At 44.7% G+C, this 20,641-nt stretch overlaps 1 protein-coding gene across 7 annotated transcripts in view; it reads left to right on the top strand.

Annotated features, from left to right (window-relative positions):
- Nucleotides 1-20,641, top strand: part of cita (citron rho-interacting serine/threonine kinase a) — a 99,575-nt gene that overhangs the window by 17,880 nt on the left and 61,054 nt on the right. For 6 of the 7 annotated variants that reach the window (XM_079582458.1, XM_079582456.1, XM_079582457.1 and 3 more), the window contains exons 1-4: nucleotides 9,800-9,857; nucleotides 11,491-11,857; nucleotides 20,204-20,309; nucleotides 20,418-20,561. In XM_079582458.1, coding sequence (XP_079438584.1) covers nucleotides 9,815-9,857; nucleotides 11,491-11,857; nucleotides 20,204-20,309; nucleotides 20,418-20,561 — 660 coding nt within the window. In that variant the 5' untranslated portion in view covers nucleotides 9,800-9,814. Of the gene's footprint in view, nucleotides 1-1,746; nucleotides 1,954-4,860; nucleotides 5,015-9,799; nucleotides 9,858-11,490; nucleotides 11,858-20,203; nucleotides 20,310-20,417; nucleotides 20,562-20,641 lie in introns of those variants that run through there. The other variant, XM_079582459.1, reaches the window with a different exon arrangement.

Genomic DNA, 20,641 nt, shown 5'->3' with positions numbered 1-20,641 from the left:
ACTTTTTTGCTGGATTTTTGTCATTTTTTTTATGGATTTTTGTCATTTTTTTAATGGATTTTTGTCACTTTTGCTGGATTTTTGCCATTTTTTTGCTGGATTTATGTCACTTTTTTGCTGGATTTTTGTCTTCTTCTTTTTTTGGTCACTTTTTTGCTGGATTTTTGTCTTTTTTTTTTATGGATTTTTGTCATTTTTTTATGGATTTTTGTCACTTTTTTTGCTGGATTTTTGTCACTTTTTTGCTGGATTTTTGTCTTTTTTTAATGGATTTTTGTCACTTTTTTGCTGGATTTTTATCATTTTTTTAATGGATTTTTGTCATTTTTTTATGGATTTTTGTCACTTTTTTGCTGGATTGTTGTCTTTTTTTGCTGGATTTTTGTCACTTTTTTGATGTTTTTTTTTAAAGGCAACAAATAATCGTTTGAATAATCGTGATTTCAATTATGACAAAAATAATCGTGATTATTATTTTTTCAATAATCGAGCAGCCCTACCAACTCGTCAGATATTGGCCCGAATATAGCTGTGCGGTGAGCGGTCACATTCACGTGCTGCCCGCAGAGGGGAGGGAGGTCTAGGTTTGAGTCCGAGTCTCCGCCTTCACAGCAAAGTTTTATAACCTACTAGGCTTTGTAATGTATTGAGTTGAAAAAGCCTGCAATATATCCATCAATGAAAAAGCTCAGAAGCAGCAAACAGTAGAGGTACTTGTCAGGGAGGGAGAGGAAGATGCAGCTAAGGAAGGAGGCGCGTCCCACACAGCGCAACAGCCTCAGCGTCAGCCTGTTGTTGTAATGTAAGCCTTATCTTTTACAGAAAAAAGGGAAATTGTAGTTTAGGAGACAACAGTGGGTTTGAGTGTAGGTTAGCTGTATGTCCGGTTTGTCATTGCGGGATCATACGCTCGTGTCCATGTGTGTCTTACATACTGTTGAATATTTAACAAATGTGCAGGAGGCGGGACTCGGCGTGTTTTGGTCTGGCCGCCTGCTCCCAACGGTGGCTGTGTGAATCCTGACCGATACCACGAGATTAGTGTCTGGTCCTGCAAGTCCCTCGGGATTTTTTTTATTTCAAACCCAACAATAAAAGAATAGTAATTATAATCATACTTGCACCATGATGCATCAAATCGTGGGTCCTGCACCGTGAGCCGAACTGAACTGTGAGATAGCCGAACCGTTGCACCCCTACTAACCATCCATACAGCCGCTGGGTCACTGAAAGGTGAAATACACACTACTGTAATATCTTTTTTTTTACATAAAAAGTTGCACCTTCCAATTGTAACTGGCGCTTTAATAACTAAACGAAATGACACATTATCTATCTACACTAAACTGCCATAGCTTTCTATTCGGAGATAAGGCCATGGTCACGTTGACGATGTTCTAGAACGTCATGTGATAATGTGAATTGGAGCAGGGGCAAATACAACTCAGTGGGACAGACAGTTTTGGAAAGAAATGTCCAGATGTTTTCCCTGGTCATTATTTGGAAGTGACTGGATTCACAAACCTGCCACATTCAGTCCTTGAATTATTTGGAAAATTGTCTCCTCTTTTGGGTGCCTTTTATTAGACGGTCATGTGACCTCGGTACATATGTGCTGCGGGAGAAGACGCAGGACTTTGGGACAGTTGTTTCATGGATAGGTCCAGCTGAGATATTAACCAGAAACCAACACTGTTACCATAGTTACCACAATAGGATTCTTAGCTCTCCCGATCTGTCCCTCAGGTGTGCTCATCAGCCGTGCTGCCCGTGGGGACGCAGGACTTCCTTTCCCCAGAGGTTCTGTCCTCTGCTCTGGGCTCTGGCAGCTCGTACGGAGCAGAGTGTGACTGGTGGTCCCTGGGCGTCGTGGCGTATGAGATGATCTATGGGAAATCGCCCTTTTCTGACACCACCAACGCCAAGACCATCAGCAACATCCTCAACCACCAGGTAAACCGGTTAGCATCTGTGAGTCGCTGCTTTTTCTGCCCCTGAGTCTGGAGGGGTTTCTCTGCAAATTAATGCAAAAAAACCCAAACAATATTCAGAAAACTTTATTGATCCCAAAGGGCAATTCATTTGTAGCAAACATTTCACAAACACATCACAGTCTTAGGACATTACTGTAGAAGCAAACGCTATCAATCAGAAATGTAAAATGATGACATTTGATAACGTAAAACACATACTTAATCTTAATGGTCTTGTTCACGCTGTAATATGTCAGTTGGTACAAAAATATACCTAGACCTGAGACTTTTCTCACAGAAGCTGAAGCTCTGGCTAAAGGACCATCAATGGTGTGAGACTGAGCTGTTGGATGTACTTGGGAAATGAACTGGTCAGATACTGTATGTTTTACTGTTGTGTGATGCTTTTTACTGATTTTCCGTCTTTTTTTTATTGGCAAATTGGCCTCTGTTAGACACGCCTTATGTACATAACATCGGCCACCTAGTTGGCAATGTTTTCGTACTGTCCCTGTCAAATAAACTAGTAAATAAAATAAACAATAGTTCGATAACGATAATAAAATTGAGCACATTTCAAATCGTCTTTCTTAATAAACACGCTCCATTCAGAATTCAACAGTTCAGTGGCAGAGAGGACATGATGTCCAGAAGGCATGAGTGAAATCTCTCAGACAGTGTAGGCCTTTGTTTAACTCCAATGATTTTAGAACAGGTTTGGACAATGTTTTGCAGTTTGTTTTTAACACAAACTACAGGGCCATGATTCATTTCCGATCCTGAAAGTAAAGAAAGGATCAGACAACGACAGAACATCACATTACAGCAGCTTGACATCATGAGAGGGACGTGTTACTCTTATTTATTAAAATTGTTTCTTCTTCAGTGTGTAATTGAAGTTATATTTTATTATAAAAAACAAATCGTGATCAAATTGAAATTGTGTTTTTATAATAAAAAAAAAATCAGTCATTTTAGCCTGCTACAATTGCAAGACTGGGACTGAAGGGGACTGAAGGGGACTGAAGGGGACTGAGGGGACTGAAGGGACTGAAGGGGACTGAGGGGACTGAGGGGACTGAAGGGACTGAAGGGGACTGAGGGGACTGAGGGGACTGAAGGGACTGAAGGGGACTGAGGGGACTGAAGGGGACTGAAGGGGACTGAGGGGACTGAGGGGACTGAAGGGACTGAAGGGGACTGAAGGGACTGAAGGGGACTGAAGGGGACTGAGGGGACTGAAGGGACTGAAGGGGACTGAAGGGGACTGAAGGGGACTGAAGGGGACTGAGGGGACTGAAGGGGACTGAGGGGACTGAAGGGGACTGAGGGGACTGAAGGGGACTGAAGGAACTGAAGGGGACTGAAGGAACTGAAGGGGACTGAAGGAACTGAAGGGGACTGAAGGAACTGAAGGGGACTGAAGGAACTGAAGGGGACTGAGGGGACTGAAGGGGACTGAGGGGACTGAAGGGGACTGAGGGGACTGAAGGGGACTGAAGGAACTGAAGGGGACTGAAGGAACTGAAGGGGACTGAAGGAACTGAAGGGGACTGAAGGAACTGAAGGGGACTGAAGGAACTGAAGGGGACTGAGGGGACTGAAGGAACTGAAGGGGACTGAGGGGACTGAAGGAACTGAAGGGGACTGAGGGGACTGAAGGAACTGAAGGGGACTGAAGGGACTGAAGGGGACTGAAGGGGACTGAAGGGACTGAAGGGGACTGAAGGGACTGAAGGGGACTGAGGGGACTGAAGGGACTGAGGGGACTGAGGGGACTGAAGGGGACTGAGGGGACTGAGGGGACTGAAGGGGACTGAAGGGACTGAGGGGACTGAAGGGACTGAGGGGACTGAGGGGACTGAAGGGGACTGAGGGGACTGAAGGGACTGAAGGGGACTGAAGGAACTGAAGGGGACTGAAGGGACTGAAGGGGACTGAAGGGACTGAAGGAACTGAAGGGGACTGAAGGGACTGAAGGGGACTGAGGGGACTGAAGGGACTGAAGGGGACTGAAGGGGACTGAGGGGACTGAAGGGGACTGAAGGGACTGAGGGGACTGAAGGGACTGAGGGGACTGAAGGGGACTGAAGGGGACTGAAGGGACTGAGGGGACTGAAGGGACTGAGGGGACTGAAGGGAGTGAAGGGGACTGAAGGGGACTGAAGGGACTGAAGGAAGTGAAGGGGACTGAAGGGAGTGAAGGGGACTGAAGGGACTGAAGGGACTGAGGGGACTGAGGGGACTGAAGGGAGTGAAGGTACTGAAGGGACTGAAGGGGACTGAGGGGACTGAAGGGACTGAAGGAACTGAAGGGACTGAAGGGACTGAAGGGGACTGAAGGGACTGAAGGGACTGAAGGGGACTGAGGGGACTGAGGGGACTGAAGGGACTGAAGGGGACTGAAGGGACTGAAGGGACTGAAGGGGACTGAAGGGACTGAAGGGACTGAAGGGGACTGAAGGGGACTGAAGGGACTGGAGGAGACTGAAGGGACTGAAGGGGACTGAAGGGACTGAAGGGGACTGAGGGGACTGAGGGGACTGAAGGGACTGGAGGGGACTGAAGGGACTGGAGGGGACTGAAGGGACTGGAGGGGACTGAGGGGACTGAAGGGGACTGAAGGGGACTGAAGGGACTGAAGGGGACTGAGGGGACTGAAGGGGACTGAAGGGACTGGAGGGGACTGAAGGGACTGGAGGAGACTGAAGGGACTGAAGGGACTGAAGGGACTGAGGGGACTGAAGGGACTGAAGGGACTGGAGGGGACTGAAGGGACTGGAGGAGACTGAAGGGGACTGAAGGGGACTGAAGGGACTGAAGGGACTGAAGGGGACTGAAGGGAAGATGGTCTTAAGACCCTCTGTCTGTGGTGTGTTTCCTGCAGCGCCCCCTGGCGTTCCCCGCTCAGCCGCGGGTCTCAGACGCCTTCATGGAGCTGGTGAACGGCCTTCTGTGTGGAGCGTCTCAAAGACTAAGCCACGAGGGCCTGCGCTGCCACCGGTTCTTCAGCGACGTCGACTGGACCCACCTCCGCAAAGGTCTGCACCGCTTTAGAGAGAAGCCGATTTTGATACGATTTCAAACTTTTTCAAATATGTTTAATTTGTCTCTGATCCAGTCTGTGTCAAAAGTCCTGTTTTCTGTTTAACAGAAGCCACATGGAGGCCTCTGTTAAACAGAAAACAGGACTTCTTATGGTTTTCTTTCAAAAATGCCACTCTGTCATAAAGGCCAGATTTGTGCAGTGTGCGAGTAATAGTTGTTCTGTGGACAGTTTCCCCCACCTGAGCTGTAGCTCTCTGCAGTTCATCCAGGGTCATCATAGGCTTCTTGGTAACAGCTCTGGTCAGTGCTGTCCTTGTTCGGTCAGTAAGTTTAGGAGGACGGCCGGGTCTTAGTAGGTTTGCAGTGATGTCATACTCTGTCCATTCCTGATTAACTGTACACCGAGATGTTCAAAGCTTTGTAAATCTTTTTATAACCTAACCCAGCTTTATACTTCTCAATAACTTTATTCCGGACCTGTCTGGTGTGTTCTTGGACACCATGATGCTTCTGCTCCACAATAGTCTCTTCACAGACCTCTGAGACCATCAAAATTCATTTCCCTTCATGATTGGGTGTCACTTAGTGTGTGTCTTTCACATAAAATATCAATTCTATATTTCTGTTTGTGATCCATAGCATGGAAAAAGGTCGAACAGTTAATGGGGTATGGATAATTATGCAGCCCACTGTATATTGTCATGTGCGTGTTGTTGCACAGCATTGAGGAAATATCTGTTAAACATGTTAAGACCCTAGGAAGAATAGCTACTGCTTAGTTTCAGTGGCTAATGGGAATCTAAATAAAGAAACAACCATGAGTCATGCACAGTGAACTGAGCTAAGCAATGAGAACCATTACACTCTTATTTTTTACTGAAACTGACTAAAACTAAGCTTAAACCTGTTGCCTTTTAAAGAAAATACGTCCCGCCCACGGAACATGCACCATCAAATGCAAACCTATACTCACCACACTCACATTGCCCGACATGTTACTAGTCAAAATGATAGATTTGGGTAAGACAAAGATCTCCCTATAAAACGCATGGACATATCCATGTCAAAATTGATTGACTTGGTAGTATTTTTATAGGCTCAGAGTGTGTTTTGGTTGGTCTATTGCAGCTGTGGACCTTTTTTTCCATCAAAAAATTCTGATGTCATACTGATTGTTGTGGCTACAATTATGTAGATTCCATAAGGGACATTAACAGCAATCGTTTTAATTTGGAGACGTCATTTTACAAGGGAGTGAATCAAAATGACCTACTTCAGTAAAGGGTTAAAGTTTTCATTAGGGCTGGGTACCGCTACAATTTTTTTGATGCCAGTACTTTAACAATACCGATACCTGAACAATACTTTTGTCGTTGCCTATATTTACATATTTATCGTCTAGAACTATAAAACAGAACAATAATGTACAATTATTCCAGAAGACTATTTGTATCATTTGTTTTGAACTAAAACAACAAAGTCACTTTCTGGACCAACAGGCGTCAAAACTTGGTCTCTAATGATTTTATTCAGTACCTGCTTTCGATACTTTTAGTTTTTCTGTACCAGCCCAGCCTTTATTTTCCTCGACTAAAACTGGATTCAAACTATCACATATAGAAAATGCGACTAAGACTAAAAAGCATTTTCAGCCAAAAGGCTAAAACTAAGAGGGCTGCCGAAAACAACACTTTCGCTATTTGTCACAAACGTGACAATTCATGAAAGTTTTCACTTTCATAACACTTGGAACAATAAAACATACAAGAGACAGACCTATTTTCACATTATTTCACTTAAAAATAAAATACAATTACAACAAATAAATAGCCTAGGTTTGTTATTACAATAAAGATAGCACTAAAATAGGTATAAAGGATTTATCAATGTTCCAGCAAAATTTAGATTTAAGCTTCACAAGTGTGTCCCTGTTCTTCACAAAATGTAGAGTGTGGGGATATTTACCTAAAAACTGGCAATTGCAACCAATGGTTTAGATAGAACCACCATATCATCTTATCATGCTCTTGTGGCTCTTTAAATATTTTGAGAATTGATTGATTAAAGTAATGTGGAAACGTTCTGGTTTCCTCCTGGTCTAATGTGGAGTCAGTCCTCAGTTAGACCTAACGCCATTCTGGTTTACATTAGACATTTTGTAGAAGAATTTGAATACAAAATGTTGCAAACCTCTAGCCTCAATGAACACTTATTTACCAAACGTTTCATGAGTTGTAAAGTGAAGTTAAAGTTAAAATTGTAATAATGCAATTTCAAATGGTAAATTGGCTGCAACACAGCCACAAATAGAAAAACGCCGTTTCCCAGCTTCCACTATGTTATGATAGTGGGACTGACAAAGTTACTTACCAAAGGCTCTTTGACAAGGGCAGTGGCGTCCTCATTCTGGTTGGTCCATGGGCCTTTGATGACACAGTCTCTCAAGGTTTTAATGCTAGCATTACTCTGCAAGCAAACGTGGCTTTAATGACATGGTTAAAGGATGCATTAGCCCGAATGTGGCCATACTGTGGTTTAAGGAACACATGCACATCCTGTTTAGCTTTTAAATCCTCCTGACCCACAACTTGGATCAGTACTGAGAATAAGAACTTGTGATTCTGCTGCTGAGTGGAGCGCAGGCTATAACTCCCTTGAAACTGTCAGCTTTATGCTAGCTCTCTGCTAAAACAAGTGACTTATTAACAACAAGGAAATCAAAGCAAACTTAGGAAGAAACAAAAATCGCTGAACTGTTTTCTGCACCTGTTTCCTCCTCCCAAGTTGTTCCGTTTAGGCTCCAGTCCTCGTCCTGGTGATTTCCCCAGGGTCTTAAAACCCACACATTTAACCACATAAAAAAAAAAAAAAGACACTGCAATTGCCATGTTAACAAGCAACATTTGAGTTATGCGGCAGATGCTGTTTGCAGCAGACCATGAGTAAAATGGGCATTTAAAATCGGACGTATGTCTGGGCATGATGCATGTTCGGTGCCAGCGGTGCAGCTTGTCCAGCCTCTTACTGTTGTCACCATTTTCCCCCAAACTTGATGTGTTAAAACATGGCAGAAGTCAACAGTGTATTTCTATATAAGGCTAAATGTTGAGATTACGCCACAAGCATCACTACACATTTCTAGAAAACTCTGACGTTCATCTTAACAAAACATCAGCGAGCCTGGGGAAGCCTTGACATTTAGCTAAATCATCTCTCAAATCTCTCAACATTCACTTGCAAGTCACAGCAGCTAAAACAGAGTCGTCATTTACCATAAACATATAAATATTTTCTTGTTAGTTTATTATATGATGATGAAAGACTTACTCTACATGTAGTGATGCAAAGTCTACACTGCGTTCCAATTCTGCAAATTACATTTTTCTAAGATTGTCTGTCAACTCAAATGAGAGTCAGCATAATTTTCAAGTCTTTAACTGGTAGAGGATCATTTAAATGTGGTTGAAATCTCCCAGTGAGAACAGTATTTTTTTCAAAAATAAATATAGTTTAAACCTCAAAATCCACTGTTCCAAATTATTATGCAACTCATCGTTTCAATACATTTTAAAGCTTGTAATTAACTGAAAATGGTCATATGTTGAATTTGTAGCATTAGGAGGTCATATTTACTGAGCTAAAAAAAGCTATTTTAATCAAAAAAATCTTAGCAGGTCAAGTATTTTACCATAGGAGCCCTTGTGTGATAGCAGCTTACCTGCATGCTGCTTTGTAGCATCTGTTCTCTTAATCTGATGTATTTGTCTGGCAGAAACCGTCCATATTGTGCCTTTATCTGCGCAAACCCGAGTGTGCTCTGAATCATCCACAAATCTCTTATCTGTATGATAATTGCGCTTCATCTTTTATGAAATATCGAAGGTTTTCATACCTAGACCAAGGCATTCAACTATTTCACGCTTTTCATCAGCAGAGAGATCCTTTTTCTTTCCCATATTGCTTGAAAATTATGATCTGTTTAATAAAGTGGAACATCCTTTTTCAGTAGTTTTTCTCTTAACTGGGCTTAACCTGAAAACTAATCATCCCAGGTCTCTGAGATTAATGTCAGTGATTCATAGAGCCCCGAGACATGATACCATCCATGAGTTTCATAAATTATTATTATTATTATTATTATTATTTTTCCTTTTTGACACAAAAATACAATTTGCATAATAATTTGGAACTTGGTGTTACTCCCTGCTGCCCTCTATCGTCCTGGAGAAAGTTACTATGTTTTATTGAACTTGGTGCTAATAATACACATTCACATAGACTTTATTTAGATAATTAGTTAATTCACTTTTTGCATTTTTTATCGTTTAAATAACTCAAGAATGACTTTTTTAAGCGCACCAGACTCGGTAAATGAGCCCAGACGCGAGGCCATTGTTGATGTTAAACATTAGCCTTCCAGATTTTTCAGTGAAGCCAATGTGGACAGAAAGGATGATCCCAGTGAAATGTGTGACAATGCATCAGGTATTACCTAGTGTAGTCACGTCGTATAGGGATCGTCATGTGGCTGCGATCACATGACGTCATCGAGGATGGGTCAAATGCGGAGAAGGATTTTCCCTGCGGGAATTAATCAAATATACCATAACAATTTAGGGAAAGCATTTGGACATTTCGTTCCAAAACTGTGTTTTCCCATTTAGGCCTCTACTCCAACTCAAATTATGATGTGACAATTTAGAATGGTGTCAAAGCAACCAAGTCCTTGCTCAGCGCTGGCGGGAAACACTGGTGTGTGGAGTTGTGTTTGAACAGAGGCTTCTGCTGCAGCAATGGGAGAGAGAGGTAGAGGAGAGGGAGGAGAGAGAGAGAGAGGTAGAGGAGAGAGAGAGGTAGAGGGGCAATAGAGGAGAGAGAGGTAGAGGAGAGGGAGAAGAGAGAGAGAGTAAACGGAGGAGAGAGGGAGAGGTAGAGGAGAGAGAGAGGTAGAGGGGCAATAGAGGAGAGAGGTAGAGGGGCAATAGAGGAGAAAGTGGTAGAGGAGAGGGAGGAGAGAGAGAGAGGTAGAGGGGCAATAGAGGAGAGAGAGAGAGAGGTAGAGGGGCAATAGAGGAGAGAGTGGTAGAGGAGAGGGAGGAGAGAGAGAAAGAGAGAGGTAGAGTAAACTGAGGAGAGAGAGAGAGGTAGAGGAGCAATAGAGGAGAGAGTGGTAGAGGAGAGAGAAGGAGAGAGGTAGAGGAGAGAGGGAGTGGAGGGAGAGAAAGAGAGAGGTAGAGTAGACGGAGGAGAGGTAGAGGAGAGAGAGGTAGAGGGGCAAAAGAGGAGAGAGGTAGAGTAGACGGAGGAGAGGTAGAGGAGAGAGAGGTAGAGGGGCAAAAGAGGAGAGAGGGAGAGAAAGAGAGAGAGGTAGAGGGGCAATAGAGGAGAGAGGGAGTGGAGGGAGAGAAAGAGAGAGAGGTAGTGCCGAGGGGGGAGAGAGAGAAAGAGAGAGGTAGAGTAGACGGAGGAGAGGTAGAGGAGAGAGGTAGAGGAGAGGGAGGAGAGAGGGAGAGAAAGAGAGAGAGGTAAGGCCAAGGGGGAGAGAGGTAGAAGAAAGAGAGAGCAGAGGGGAGAGTGAGGTAGAGCAGAGGGAGAATGAGGAAGAGCAGAGGGGAGAGAGAGTGAGGTAGAGGAGAGTGTGAGGAGAAAGAGAAAGGAGAGGCAGAATAATAGAGAGAGGGACAGAGGTAGAGAGAGTGAGGAGAGAAAGAGGAGAAGCAGAATATTAGAAAGAGAGAGATAGAGGAGAGAGAGGTAGAGAGGTAGAGGAGAGAGAGAAAGAGGTAGAGGAGAGAGAAAGAGGAGAGGCAGAATAATGGAGAGAGAGAGGTAGTGGAGATAGAGATACAAGAGGGATAAGGAGAGAGAGGAGCGAGGCAGAAGTAGAGGAGAGAGAGTGAGAGGTAGAGGAGAGAGAAGGAGATAGGTAGAGGAGAGGGAGGAGAGAGGGAGAGGAGGGAGAGAAAAAGAGAGAGGTAAGGCCGAGGGGGGAGAGAGGTAGAGGAGAGAGAGGTAGAAGAAAGAGAGGGGAGAGTGAGGTAGAGCAGAGGGAGAACGAGGTAGAGGAGAGAGAGAAAGAGGTAGAGGAGAGAGAGAGAGGAGAGGCAGAATAATAGAGAGAGGTAGAGGAGAGAGAGAAAGAGGTAGAGGAGTGAGAGAGAGGAGAGGCAGAATAATAGAGAGAGAGGTGGAGGAGATAGAGATACGAGAGAGATAAGGAGAGAGAGGAGCAAGGCAGGGATAGAGGAGAGAGAGTGAGAGGTAGTGGAGAGAGCTGGAGGAGCAAGAGAGAAAGAGGAGAGGCAGAGTAGAGAGAGAGGTAGAGGACAGATGGAGAGAAGAGAGAGACCTAGAGGACAGAGTGATGTAGAGGAGAGATAGAGAGAGGTAGAGAAGAGAGAGAGAGGTGTAGAGGAGAGAGAGGTAGAGAAGAGAGAGAGAGGTGTAGAGGAGAGAGAGGGAGAGAAAGAGGAGAGAGAGGTAGTGAAGAGGGAGGAGGGGGAGCATTCCGCGTGTCTCCCTCTGCTCACACTGCGCTCGCCGCTGCACCGCGCTCTTCCTCATTGTCTCCCTTTATTCACCCGTCTGCTTTTCTTTTTTGTTTTGCCTTTCCCCCTCTCCTCTCCTTCTCCCCCCCCCGCAGCCGTCCCTCCGTTCGTGCCCGTGCTCCGCTCCGACGATGACACGTCTAATTTCGAGGAGCCCGAGCCGGACCGGGAGGGAGGCCCCCTGCGCGGCGCCCAGCGGGGACCTCCGCCGTCGGGCTTCGAGGGGCGCGACCTGCCCTTTCTAGGCTGGTTCTTCTGCCGCGCGCTGACGACGCTGGCCAAGGCCGAGTAAGTGCAACACGTCTCTGCGTCGCCGCCGCCGCCGCCGCGCTGTGGCGTTCCCAGCAGCCAAATGGGAGACCCCTGCGCACACACACACACACACATGCACACACACACACACACACACACACACACACACACACCTCCACAACAGTCTGCTGCTACAGGGGACACTATTTACCCAACCCTACCATCATTTTGACATAATCCGTAATACAAGGTCTTTTAACCCTCATGGGCATTTCATCATTGATTCCAGCACCATCTCCTTGTTACATCAGCTGATATTTTCACCATGTCTTACCTTTATTTTCACGTAAGTCCATCAAAAGAATGTAACGTCACCCTTATGGATATTTTACCATTGACTCCACGCAAAATGACACAGTGTACCAGCAGCCAGGCCAAATCTGACCATCAGGAAAATCGGCTTTTTTCGGCATAAGGCGAGACGCTGCAGGGGAAAAATTGTGAGATATAAATGTGGAGCTGCTTTTTCATTTTTTTTTCATTTTCGGATAAAAATTAGGCATTTTATGCATGAAAATGGCCAAAATGTTTGATATTTTCATCAATGATAATGACAGAGATGGGTTTAAATGCATGGATTTATTTTGTGACATATTAGTTACAAAGATTTGCTCATTGGGATTTTGATCTTCGTTTTGGAATAAACTAGTGAAATAATATGTAAAAAAAAAAAGAAATCTGTAAATTCAAATTTCTCCGTTTTTTTTCTCAATAATAATACAAGCAGAAATTGGATATGGAAAAATGAAAAAATCTTCCAAATGTATTTGAGTGGAGCCTGTAAAGTGTGTGTCTTATGGAGCGACTAAAGTGCAGATATTGTTAAAGAAATGAAAACGGCCCTAAAGTTTAGCCCTGTGTATATTTCTCCTGTCTTTAGCCGCCGCTGTCTCCCACAAATGAAATGACCATGATTGGATTACAGCGTCAGCTCGGTCACAGCCGTTACTGCTACACGTGGATACCAAACATGTCAGTATTTGTGAATGAACAAGCGTGGGAAAGACCACGTTTTTGTGGTAAAAACGATGCAGATTGTTCACATTAGTCTTCACTCTTCTGGCCGATGCATCATAAAATCACTAACTTGTTTACATGGCATATTTGGTATATATATTGGTTAATACGCTTGTCAATCACGTCCATATGGAATTTGAAGAAATCAACCCTTATCCCAGATACACGTCTTTGTAAAGAATAGGAAAGACGTTTATTCTGGCTGAACAGACTAGCAAGTTTAGGTTCTTTTGTTTGTTTTTAAAGTATTCATTTTATACTTTGTTTATGTCATTAGTTTAAAGCTGCCCTCAGCTTTATTCCTGGATATTTTTTTGCCAGTAGGTGTCAGTAGTGAACCCTGCTCTGCTCCCCCCCTCACCAGGCTCTCAACCTCACCCCCCACTCCCCCTCTACACGCTGCTCTTGTGATGTGTTCAAAGACCCAAGGGAAGTATCAATCATCTTTATCAGCAGAATGTAGCAAAGTAAACATGTGGAGACTAACATCAGAGTTGCAGTTCAGCAGATAAATAGCAGTCTGTTTTTTGAGATTTCGAATGTTAATGTTACATTTAGAACTAAGTTTACAGTGCAGAGCTTTTCTTTCCCACAACCCTCAAACACCTCATACACTTTCCGGTGTGTGCTTCATAAAAAGACTTCCCTGTAGATGTTGGATTACTAAACAAACATCTTTTTGTAAACTTCTGTCATAATGATGAGGTTGCAGCTTCTGCTGTGATCCCTGCATGTGTTTGTGTTTACATGGAGCGGGGCGAGTGTGGGGAGCTGAGCGTAACATCGTTTATATATCTACATAAAAAAATCCTATCGGTGTAACAATATGCGATACAATCTGGCCCACCCCTAGTGCATGAAAACGTTATTTTTTCCGAAAAAATGTTGCCACATAAAGCTTAAGTGGCGACGCTTTAGGGCATGTTGATGGAGTAAACAACTTTCTGATTGGATGAGAGTCACAGACGGATATCTATGAAATTTACAATGTTCAACACTACATACTCTAACTTTAAAAACATGTAGGTTTTCATCAAAATACAAAATAGTCATGCCATTTTTGCTTTATTTGAATAATAATAATTCATCGGTTTTAAATAGCGCTTTTCTGGACACTCAAAGAGGCTTTACATGGCATTATTCATTCACTCCATACTTGGGGGTGGTAAGCTACTATTGTAGCCACAGCTGCCCTGGCACGAGCCAGACTGATCCTCCATGTTCAGAGATACATGGGGATACAGTCTGGAATTGTGCGATTTGAATCTCGCTGACTCCGGCAAAACCAGGCAGAGCCAATCATAGCGCGGGAGGCGGGAGTTAATGGTTCGTCATCTTCCGTGCTAGGATTTCCCATCAACCAGTGCTCCTCAGGGCTTTATCAAAAACAGTGAAGATGGCGGCTGCGACACAACGATCTTTTCCCAGTGCCCTTCCTTCTGTTGTAAATGAGCTGGACTTACCTTAAAGCCACAGCAGAAGCTGCTCTGAGGACTTTCACCCGAACGTTTACTCCACTGCACGTGTTGACTATAAACAATCATGGCGGAGGACGTGAACGCAAAGCGTAAGTCACTTTGTGTTTGATTGGTTCACTCTCGTTCAAACTGCGATCATTAGCCCCGCCTCCAGTCTCCATTTGGAAATTGCGTCCTATCACCACAATTCCACTGTCTTTTGTATGTATTTATAAATACATAAATAAAGTCAGTCTGGCTTTAGGCCAGGCTAAGCCACAGCTGCCCTGGGGTAGACAGAGGCAAGGCAAACAGTCTGTGCCATCAGCCCCTCCGACCACCACCAACCACTCACTCACTCACTCACTCACTCACTCACTCACTCACTCACTCACTCACTCACTCACTCACTCACTCACTCACTCACTCACTCACTCACTCACTCCTTTCACCAGGCTTCCTGGTGTTACCAAACGGTCTCCCATCCAAGTCCATTACATTTGACGGGCTGCTCCTGCCTGTATAAACCCTATGACCCGAGAACATTACCACCAACAAGTCCAGTCTTTACCTCAGCTCGTATCCACAAAACACCTCTTACAGCAAACCAAGTCTCACTTTAAACCCGCTTTATTATTGTAGAGTAACTGTAATCCAGTACAGTCTTCTTCATCATGATCTAAGTCTTCCTTCTTTGTTCATACAGAGTTCATAGCTTCTCTAAAATAACATCACGTGACGTTCCGTTTGAACAGTTCACGTCGTGTCTTTTAGATTTGTTTTCAAATAACGGTGTGCTCCTCATTCGGCTGCTGTTGCTCTCCTGTGACATCACTGGCCTTCCCTCTGGGCCTTTTTGTTAGCCTTTAGTCACAAAATTACCTCAACTTACATTATTTATCTGAATTTATCCGAAGCGAATTGTGGTCAAATCAAGGCCTTAAACTCTATTCCTTTGGATCATAAATGTTGTTAAAAAGCATTCAATTTGGTTCCAACACACTTTTATCTTTAAATTAATGTCTTATTTTACCTTATTTTTACCAAAAGATCATAAGCATGATCTATGCACATCTAAACAATGGCATGTTTTACTGAAGGACCCAGACCAAACAGTCCCTTTACGGCGCTTATTTATGACGCTTTGTCGACTTGGGACTTTTGTTTCCCAGACTTATCCATTCACAAATACTGACATGTTTGGTGTCCACGCGAGGCACGGAATCCCCACGACAACACTGTATTTGGAATTGGAACTGATTTATCAAACCCAAAAAACAAGGAGGGATTTTTGTTTTACAGATTTTTTTTAACTAGATCCAAAGATCCAAAATCCCTCTGGGGAAATCTTTGGAACTAATGAAAGCACACATCTAAACCTGGCTCTGTCCATCCATTATTTATATTCCCTCTCAAAACATCAGCACATTTGGCCATGTTTACACATAAAATGCCATTGTTTTTCGCGTGCCTTAACTGTCCAATGAACCGTACACGTTATACCATTCTATTTCATTTCCGTCTTCTGTCTCTGGACCAAACCTCCCCGTCTGCGTTTCTATTCACCGCACCTTCATTTGAACCTTAGAAACGACCGAAACAGCAGCTTCTCCCCGTCGCAGCTCGCCTCTGGTGCGGTTTTGGCGATCCTGCAGCACAGAACGTGTTGGTTTTGTCGCCGCGTATGGAACGGAGACTCGTTAGTATGCGGCGTGTGGCTGTTCCCTAAAGCACACACGCCCTCCCCGCTCCAGCCGCTGTTACCCCCCCTCCCTCCCTCACCCTGCCGCTGCGTTTCGTGGGGTCGTAATTACGGCTAATGGACGCGGCCTGGCCAACCTCCGCGTCGTAAACAGCGAGCGGTGGATTTCGGCGTAGAAAGGGATGGAGAGGGGTTTTTTGGCAGCGCTGGCGCAGGTTAGAGAGAGGCTCTGGAGACTGCGGATCATTCACGAGGCGGAGGAGGGGAGAGGGTTGCGGAGAGAGGGGGAGGAGAGGGGAGGGGAGGGGGAGAGAGCGAGGGGAAGGAGAGGTGCTAAGAGAAGTCCTGTTCATTACCTACCATTGAAATTTCAGTGAGAGAGGGACGGGGAAGAGAGAGGAAGAGGGAGGAAGGGGAGAGTGTGGTTAAAGGAGAAGGGGGAGAGAGAAAGAGGGGACAAGGGAGAGAGGGGGAGGAAAAAGAGGGGGTGAGGAGAAAGAAGAGACGAGGGAGATAAAGAGAAGGGAAGAGAAAGAGGTGACAAGGGAAGGAGAGAGAGAGAGAAAGGGGGAAGAGAGAAAAGAGAAAGGAGGGGAGAGAGAAAAGGGAGAGAGGGAGAAATAGGTAGAGGGGGGAAGATAGGTGAGAGAGGGAGAGCAGGAGGGAAAGAGTAAGACGGAATGAGTGACAGAATGCTCAATGTGGGAAGGGGTACGAGGGGGAGGAGAGGAGAAAGTAGAGAGGGGGAGGATCTGGAGGGACGAGGGGGAGGAAAAGGAGGGGATGTGGGAGAGAAAGAGAACATGTAGAGAGGGAGAAAGGAAGAGGGAACTATGCAGAGAGAGGGTGAGGAGAAAGAAGGGATGAGGGAGAGAAAGAGAAGGGAAGAGAAGAAGGGGAGAAAGAGAGAAAGGTGGAGGTGAAAGAAGGGATGAGGAAGAGGGAGAAAAGGTGAAAAGGGAGGAGGCAGGGAGAGAAACAAGAGAGAGAAAGGAGAAATAAGTAGAGGGGGAGTGAGTATAGGGGAGAGAATGGGGAGACAGAGAAGGATTGAAAGAGTGAGACGGAATGAGTGACAGAATGCTCTATGTGGGGAGGGGGCGGAGAGGAGAAAGTAGAGAGGGGAGGGATTGTTGTCAATGAAAATAGTGGTAGGACGAGCTCGTCTAGAGTTCTGTGACTGACTCATTCTTAAAGGGAGGGTCTGCAGCTCGACAAAGCGCTGTCTGTTCTGCAAACGGCGCAAGATCTCACTGCGATAAATGCGCCACACCGAACCCGAGAGACTTTTGCACGGGAAAATATCCGGGAAAAGCGTGCGATGAGGGAGTGCAGGCGACCGGAAGGGCATCCGGAGTTTGTCCGTGGGCTGCGTCTGGTCGGGTATTTTTATCTCTGACTCACTGTAACCGCGCTCTCTGTGGCTCATTCATGTCCTCCATTCACAGATCTGCGGCGGGAAACTCTGACGCCGTTTGGATCACCGGACATTTTAGCATTCATTAATTAAAGATCAGTAAGGAATATGGCCTCTGCAGAGAGCTAAACATCCCTGAGTATCAGTGCTCTTACCGTGTTCAGCACTTCATTTTTCAGTCTCCTCTCAGATGTTACTGCTCCTGGACCTGTTTAAATGTGCACTGTGATTCCTTTTGGCTTTACATCTTATCCACTCATAAAGTTTTTCAACCCTGAAACTGGATGTGGGTGTTTGTGCTGCACAATATGAGCACTGAGCTGTCCCTGGGCATTAAAAGTGCTGTGAACTCTAGGTGGGGCAGTTGCACGCGGTGTTGGGTTTACATTTTTCACCATCAGACCTACTTCAATGCATTTACTGCTGTCAGACTGAAAATAAGTATTTCATCATATCAGCAAATACTCACAGAAGTTAAACTAACGTTGCAGACAACTCTCATGGATCCGGGGCTGGACTGGCCATCGGGAGATTCGGGATAAGGCCCGTTATACCTTACACCGGCCCACTATTAGCGGGAAAAGCCATTAGAATCTCTATCATTACATAGATGCAATTATACCACTCCTCCAACAGAGGGATGTGACGCCTTTTATACCCCTCTGGTGGCGCTTTCTTGAGTCATGGTTCACAGATAATCTCGTATAATGAGCCATGGGCCTCTGGGACATAACACTCATGCCCCTCACATTGCGAATATAAGAGGAAATAGTTTATTGTAACTCCCTCCAGGACCCACAGAACCTTAGACCTCTATTTTTTATACATTTTAGACAAATGTTTGCAAAGAAGTGCATGCTGGGAGTTGTCAGGTGACTCCGTCTTGCCCCTCGTCGTCAGTGCAGTTTGTAAATCTTCTAGTTTCCATTGAAAGGATTTACAATGTTTGGCCCTTTTTGGGACTTCTATTCTCACTCCACACCTCTCTAACTCCGCGGTGAGATTTACCATTTCATCTTCATCTACAGTGGGATCACTTGGTTGGTTTTGAGAAGTTTATTTGTGTTGCAGTCGCGAGAGGAACTTCATTAACGGAACGCACATTTTAAGATTGTTAAGTCATTTTACAAAAGTTCCTTCAAGTTGTAAATGACAAGATTAAAGTGTTGAGTCTCTGAGGTGTGAGCTTGAATTCGGCAGAAACAACATGCAACTATTGTCCTCGATTCGTAGCTTATACTGTTTTAGTTCAAGCCAAGGGCTTATTGTTTTGCTCATCACCTCGACTATTGCATTGAATATGAGTTAGTGCAGCCCTGCATGGATCAAACATGTAACCACAAAGACACAAGACAAAAGTTTTCACTATGAACTGTGAACAAACTGTTATATAATGTCATTTAAAGCTGCAGAAAGATGTGGAATACAGAGTAAACATTAACCCACTGCACTCCCCACAAACCTGTCTCGTCCTGACATCTGTTCTTTCAAACTCCACAAACGTCTTCTTTTGTCGCCTATTTCAAAGTAGTCGAAATAAAAGTAGAATATTGACGTAATACCGGTATTGGCAAGTTTCTCCACAGTGTTTAGAGAGACCGCGTGCAAGGGAATGTGCTATATTAGGAGCCTCTGCGCAGGCCTCAGCCTGCTTTTGGAGATCATTTTTGGATAGAAAGCTAAAGGTGAAATGAATATTGTTTTTGTCTTGATGCGTTGAAGGTGGGTCCCGAAGCTGTAGTCCAGTTGCCGGTCCGGCACCGTTGCATTCCCATTAAGCACTGCTAGATGCGCCACCATGTGCGCCACACTCGCTAACCCGCGCCGCACCTCCCTCACCTCACAGCACACCCCACATGACCCCCGCACCATGTAAACACCAACACGTGAACAAGAGAAGCGGAAGACGCAGCAACAGTTAGCGGCTAACAGTTTAGCATTATGATAGAAGTTTACAAAAAGCATCTGACCGACCTGCTCTGATGCAGCTGAAATCCATTATCTACAGGAGCTGTCAGGTCTTTTTCCTCCTCACAAAGCAAAGCAGCACCGGAGCATGAGGCGTTCAAGGGTTGCGTGAAAAAAAAGTTCTGCGCTGTCAACTTAGTTCTCTGAAAGTTGCAGTTTAGCAAACAATTTTGAGTCTCAAAATGTGTACTTTGCTATATATCTTATTTATGCTGATGAGGCAGTTTTAAAATGCTGCAAATTAGCTTGAACTACGATGTAAAAGTTTGTCTATGTTTTTGTATCTTAAGTAAATTGTTGTTTTCTGGCAACCTAATGTTGGACTACTATGGTTAGCAAACCAAAGCTAACTTAGCAACACTCTTTCCCGTTTTTACACTTGCATCGAGGATCAAAACAATGCACCGTCTTGTTTGGAAACATTTAGTTCACCTCATAACCCCCACTTTAACCAAGCACATCTTCTTCAGTTTGGCTATACCCAAATCTAAATGCGTTTTTATTACTTTTTTTGTTGCTTTTTTGTCACGTTTTCATCCTTGTTTGCGTGTCGTTTTGCCGCTATTTTGAAAATGTGCTCTGTTAAGGTGGGGTTGTATTTTGAGTTGCTAAATGTATTCCAAAAGGGCACAAAAGCATTCTTGAGGGTATTCGTAACATATTCTTAATGAGTATTCTTAACCTCATGCATAGTTTTCTGCTCAGTGCTGTTGGCGGGAGTCACAGTATGTTAAAGTTTGTATAATCCTTGCTGTGCCCAGGTCGGTGTCAGCGGGGCTCAACTCTCCGGCCAAAACCAACTCTATGGAAAAGAAGCTGCACCTGAAATCCAAAGAGCTGTTGGAGACACAAGACAAATGCCACAAGGTCAGTCCTCACGTTTCTGCTTTTGTTGGGAGATACATGAGGTGCTCCATGAAGGGTTAGGTAGGAGGAGGTCCTGCCTCAGGCCCATAGTCGCTGCCTGTGTTTCAGATGGAGCAGGAGATCTCGCGGTTCCAGCGTAAGATGACGGACCTGGAGTCAGTTTTGCAGCAGAAGGACGTGGAGCTGAAGGCGTCGGAGACTCAGAGGAGCATCTTAGAGCAGGACCTGGCTACGTATATCACAGAGTGCAGCGTGAGTAGTACTAATACTACTACTACTACTACTACAACCACGTATATCACAGAGTGCAGCGTGAGTAATACTAATACTAC

This window comes from Gobius niger (genome assembly GCF_951799975.1).
Source record: "Gobius niger genome assembly, chromosome: 24".
Classification (NCBI taxonomy): Eukaryota; Metazoa; Chordata; class Actinopteri; order Gobiiformes; family Gobiidae; genus Gobius; species Gobius niger.
Note: the sequence above shows the minus strand (reverse complement) of the source record. Positions and strands in the feature narration are given on the sequence as shown.